This window comes from Asparagus officinalis, chromosome 9 (assembly GCF_001876935.1).
Source record: "Asparagus officinalis chromosome 9, Aspof.V1, whole genome shotgun sequence".
In the NCBI taxonomy this organism is placed as follows: domain Eukaryota; kingdom Viridiplantae; phylum Streptophyta; class Magnoliopsida; order Asparagales; family Asparagaceae; genus Asparagus; species Asparagus officinalis.
Genome location: NC_033802.1, coordinates 5,306,439 through 5,312,338, shown reverse-complemented (window position 1 = coordinate 5,312,338; position 5,900 = coordinate 5,306,439). Strand labels below are relative to the sequence as shown.

Here is a 5,900-nt window from a genome sequence, read left to right as displayed (position 1 = left end):
CTTAGTGGGTAAGTCATCAAAATAAGATTAGTCACCACAAAGTATCTTTCAGGATAAGAGGAAGGGCAATCCTCAAGCTTGTGCAATCAAAGGAAATGTTTGTATACCCAATCTTTTGACTTTTCTTCCCCCTTTATGCTTTCTCAAACCTGGAACAACTCACAGATGTTTTATATTTCTGAGTTAAATGAGAATAAATTTGAGATATAAAAGTGGAAATAGTTCTCAATAAATTAATTTACAAAGTTGTACAACTTGTACTCAGGGCTGACAATATCCAGTACAGAGATGTAAACAATCTCGATAATATAAGGGGGGAAAACCGAAAATTTTATCACACTCTATCCACTGTTCTAACATTGTCTTCGACGCTACCATGGCTGTCTATATTAATTACAATGGACACTTCATCATTATAACTGCCAGTTTCTTCTGCTTGTCGTGCAGTACCAGCATCATCCCATGTTCTCTCGACTCCAGAAGATGGTTCTTGCAGTTGAGGTTCGCTGGTTTGGCTTTCTTGATATGGTTGATCAGTTGAAATTTTGGATGCAGGAAGAAGCGAGACTCGACAGAGGGGGCAGGTTGCGTGGCTGACAAGCCAATGGTCAATACAGTCAATATGAAAAGTGTGACCGCAGGAAGGTATTCTTTGAAGACGTTCTTCTGGTTGATAATCACCTAAGCATACAGAGCATCTGCAAATGCAAATAAAACCTTATTCAGAGAGACTTTTTTGATATGTTATACAAATATTTGAGCTGACATCTTTGTATTGTCTTCTACAAGGTTGAACTGGTATTAATAGGAGTCAGATATGACAAATACTGAAACTTCAGCATACAGACAAGTGTTGGCGATGACAGTAATAAAACTGTGTGTCTGAGATAATGTTGATCTATATGATGAATTTGTAAAGCTAATACCTGAAAGAATACAGCAAGTGAGATAATGTACAATATTTCCAAGTTACATAGATTAATAACTACTAGAGTATCACAACTTTCCACTAGGAAAGTGAATAAATTATATAAATGCGTCCATCAATGAAATAGAAGTATGAACCTATTAGAGAAGCATTAAAATTTTTATTCATATCTCGTACATTTTTGAAGTATGGACAACATCATAAAATTTTTGGCACACTTGTGCCCCTTGAGTGCTGAAAAATGAAACTTCCCATGTTATTACGATCACAGCTAAAAAATTTCCACAGGGTATTAAAAACATGATGTGACTTTAGAAGAGCATGCATAAAATAATTTACATTTGGGAGGCTATTTATAGAAGCACCTTCCTGATATTGAGTTCTGTAAACAGATTGTGTGCAAACATCAATGAGGTTTTACTTGTTTACAAAAGGAATCGGCAAAAAAATATACAGTACTATGAATAAAAAAAAGAAGCTGAAATTGATCATTTGATTCCTAGCTCTTTCCTACCTGAAAACGGACTTCCTCAATGTAAGTTCTATTCATCTTCAAAACACTTGATCCCAGCTCCTACTTGTTGCTTAATGAAGCAAGAGCTTGTGTTCAAAACCGCTTGAAAATTCTTAAGAAAATGAAGCTGATCAAATAATCTGGATCTTTTTCAACATAAAGTGGAAGCAACAACAGATGAGAACCTATCTAAAGTGTTTTTACCACAGAAAACAAATATGCATAATCAAGGAGTGAGAACCTTGGAGAGTGCCAAATCTTAGCACATCCGGCACTCTTCAACCTATCTACTCCCTCAACATCCTGCAATGTCCCAAAAAGGACGCACACAGAGGTCGAAGGATAAATTAGGGATAATCAACCTTAAGTAACAGGTTATCATCTAATCTGAATCCAGTAGTCAGTTTCATATGCTACAATGCTCATATTGCAACATTCTAGAGCTATTCAGAAGTCTCTTCAGACAATAGAATGATCATTCCAATCAGAGGCAAAGTTCTGCATACATATATTATGGTAAAAACTGGTTTGCTTCATAATACTGAGGCATTCATAGACCTCATCAATTTGGAAATTGTCATGCCACGACTTCTTGGTGACTATGACTTCTTGGTGACTATCACTACTTCTCATTAAATCAATAATCTACAAAAGTTATTGGCATCTCAAACAAAATTCTGAATAATAGGGCATGAAGCAGGCTTTGATCAGCTCATAGGCATGAGCTTTTTGGTGTAGGTATGTGTGGATAGGACACTGCCTGTGCTTGGTTTCTAAACAAATACCCATTTCACTTTGCGTCATGTTTCACTCAGTGTGGCACCAACCCAAACTATTAGAGGATGATGCTAAGGCGCAAGATAAGATATGTAAAACACATACTAAATAAATATTCGTTCAATTTAAACTTGTTGATTATTTTTTGATACATATGCACACACACCAGAAGTTGACAAGTTAATAACTCATCCTCCAGCAAGGGGTATCCGTTGCTTTTCCTTTTTCTTCTTCTAAATATTTTTCTCCTTTCCACCTATTTCGGGAGTTTCTCCCCCTTCTGGCGAGTTTTTTCCCCACTACAGGGGGTTTCTTTCCTTTCTTTCAGATTTTTTTTTCCAATGCCCTCTAGCTATCTTCTCATATATGCTCTCATACACTATTATTTGATCATTGATAAAGGGTTACTTACTATTTGCAAAGTGCAAACCATGGGCTTTCTTATAGTGACAGAAAATAATTTAAGCAGGTTCAATGACAGACGTTGCAGTTATTTCCATCTTTAGATGCTCATAAAACTGTCAAAACAATTTTTATGCAAATTAGAGTAACCATCATTTTCTTCTAGATGTTACGATATTTAATTAGCACCAGAGATCTCCCACAAAATGAAAAAGCAAAATAAATTGATACATCTTAGGACTGCCATGCACATATTTGCAGAAAATAAACCAAAGACACCAACTAACAACTAACATCGTCTTTTGATGATAAAGACATTGGCATTTTTTATATTAGGGATGTAATAAACTCATTTACTTATAATCTAACTAACAAGAAAAGTACTTAAGATGGAGCTCAATTCCTGGAAACACTTTATATGGCCAAATAAAATTTTGAAGAGAAGTGAATGCCTTCTTCTAAAATAATTTATAATATCAAGCTTTAAGAACTATAACTCCCCATATCTAATATCTAAGGTGAATGATGAAGGACAATTAACTGATGACGAAACATGTACGAAACTCAAAGAAGACATGATGTATCTTCTGATCAAGATAAAAGAACCTCCTTGAACATTGTTCGCCTCTCCCTGAAAAGAACAAAGTCATGAAAAATGCTGAAAAAGCATAACCTCGACCTTTCAGACTTGATGAAGAGTTTAAAAATGACCCAGATTTAACACTGATATGTTTGTAAAACAAAAATCTACAGTCAAAAATTAAAAAGCTATACAAGTGAGACATCAAGATCAACCAGGCCTATTCATATTGAATAGGTAGATAATTATATAAGAGATACATGGCCTGAAGCTTCTAAGAAGACCATAGCTGGACAACAAACTAAAATGAGATTTCAAAGGATACAAATTCTTTTCATTATTCAAGATATTTTCAATTAAAATAATAAGGATTGACCAAAACTTTTAGAATGGTTGTCAGCATGATGTTAACCCTCTACATAGTCCTAGATTGTCTGCCGAAATTATTTGTAACACAAGCATCACCTAAAATCTAGAAGGTTAGCGATTCGGTGAGGTGTCATATATCAATCTTGTTCCGAAGAAGAAACCACCAAAAACTGCCCAAAGATTGAAGGTTTTATCTTCATAAAATAATTAAAAGGAAATTCAATTTGAGAATGGTGCACTGCCTTAGTTGTTCATAAACCTTAAACCTCACACCCACGATGAAACTTTTCTACACCAAAAGCAAGATACATTTGGACATAGGTCGAATATTAAAATCTCATTCCATTTCTGTAGGGATTGGGTCTGTTGATGCTCGATATCAAACAGTCAATTAATCCAGAAGAGGATTGTTGCGGGGTGGTGAAGGATGATGGAGGGTCCGTTCCCTTCTCCAGCTTTACGCCTAGTTCTTGAATGAGGATCCGATGTCCACGCTACACAGACAGAAATAACTCGTGAGAGGGCGGGGACCGGTTCCCCCGTGGTTCTTCCGACGATCAAGTCAGTTGGTAAACACGAGCTTGAGTGGAGTTTAGAACTATGCGTTCTTATGCTATGTGCATTAGAGATTATCATCTGTCAGATTGGATGGACTAGAAGAGTTAGATTGTTATTTGTTTTCTTACCTTAATTTCATGGAGGGCTCTCTCTCTTTTGATGGTGAACAATATCCATATATAGCGTGGATGTCCGTGGTAGATTGGTCATTTCCGTTATGCAGAATAGCGGTGACAAAGCGTGAGCTGGAAGATGAGCCATCCCTCTCTTTACAAGTGTCGGCTGGCGACTGGAAGGGAAGTCATTTCAGCATAGGAGATGGTGTCTCCGTGATATTCGGGAAGTGACTTATGAGCATGGCAGAAGGCACACGGGCATGCTGAGTCATCCCTTGCTTTACAGGTGTCGACTGACGACTGGAGGAGAAGTCACTTCATTATGGAAGAATGTATCTCCGTAATTTTTGAGAAGTGATTGAGCAGACAAGTCATGAAGACTTTGTCAGGCCAATATCTGGATAAGACTTGTTCGAGGTGGACTGTGATGTCGATATTTGCTCGGGGGAAGAGACTTGAGACCAGGGTTGAGTCCTTAACTTAGCCGACAGCAGGGAACGTCTCTTAAGTCGTTTCTGAGAAATGCCCAGTGAGTGACCGAGTGCCTTAAATAGGATCGTCCTTGATAAAAGGGTCGATCGGCACTGCTTTTCGTGTCGACTTAAGAGTGTCGGCCTGTCCGACTGAGTGAGACGCCGTCTTATCTTAGCTTTATAAGCGTCTTTCTGGTCGATATAAAGATATCGACTCGTCTGGCATGTCAGGATCTCTCGTATCGGCTAGTATCGCCTCTTGTGTCGACACCAGGGTGCCGGTTTGATGAGTCGATGGGGCCGAGACCTCTGTAATTGTGCATTGGGTTTATACTTTGGTAAGATACCAAAGTCTTGTAATCTGGCTATGATGGTCGAGTTGTACTGGAGGATTCGATCATATGTAGTGCATTGGGCTTACCTTAATAAAGAGCTAAGGGTTTGATACTCGACTGAGGAGTCGTTGTGCCTTGGGCTTATCTTGATAAAGAGCCAATATCTTGATAATCAACTTATGAGTCGAAATGCCTAGAACTCTTAGGAGTTGACTAGGACTCTTATCGTATCATTTTGTGAATAATGTATCTTGGGTGAGCGAACACCATAATTGTGTCTTTGATTCCTTATATGACTATATGAGAATTAGATAGGAATAGAGATCTATCATGATTAGGAGATTGGGTCCTATCACGATGAGGAATTTGTATTCTATTCTAATTAAGAAGTTAGGTTAGGAATAGGATCTTGGTTTCCTTATATATAATCTTCTATTATTAGAGAAAAATCAAGGAGAAGGAGAGAGCCGCTATTCTTATAATCTAGGTCAACAGAGGGCGTAAACTGAATTCAAGGATAGTGTGTGAGAGGAGAGGGTTTCATAGTCTTTGCCCATGCAAAAGATTACAAATTTAGGAGAGAGTTTCACAGTCTTTATCTATCCAAATGATTGTAAGGAGAGGGCTTTAGAGAGAATACGAGAGCTTAATTACGTATGTGAGATTGAGAGATTGAGTCACAAGAGTTGAGTGATTCTTCTTGTAGTTCTCCATGATACACGGTGGATTTCTTGTATTGTGCCCCATGGATGTAGATTGAAGTTGATCGACCAAACCACGTTAAATCTTAGTGTTTTTCTTATTGATGGATAGTGTTTTCAACCTTGAGGATTGTGGGTTGATTTTCA

At 37.6% G+C, this 5,900-nt stretch overlaps 1 protein-coding gene across 4 annotated transcripts in view; it reads right to left on the bottom strand.

Annotated features, from left to right (window-relative positions):
* Window positions 206-5,900, bottom strand: part of LOC109823611 (RING-H2 finger protein ATL7-like) — a 7,999-nt gene continuing 2,304 nt past the window's right edge. For all 4 annotated transcript variants that reach the window (XM_020389889.1, XM_020389888.1, XM_020389887.1 and 1 more), the window contains one exon: window positions 206-698. In XM_020389889.1, the coding sequence (XP_020245478.1) occupies window positions 335-698 (364 nt within the window). In that variant the 3' untranslated portion in view covers window positions 206-334. The remainder of the gene's footprint in view (window positions 699-5,900) is intronic.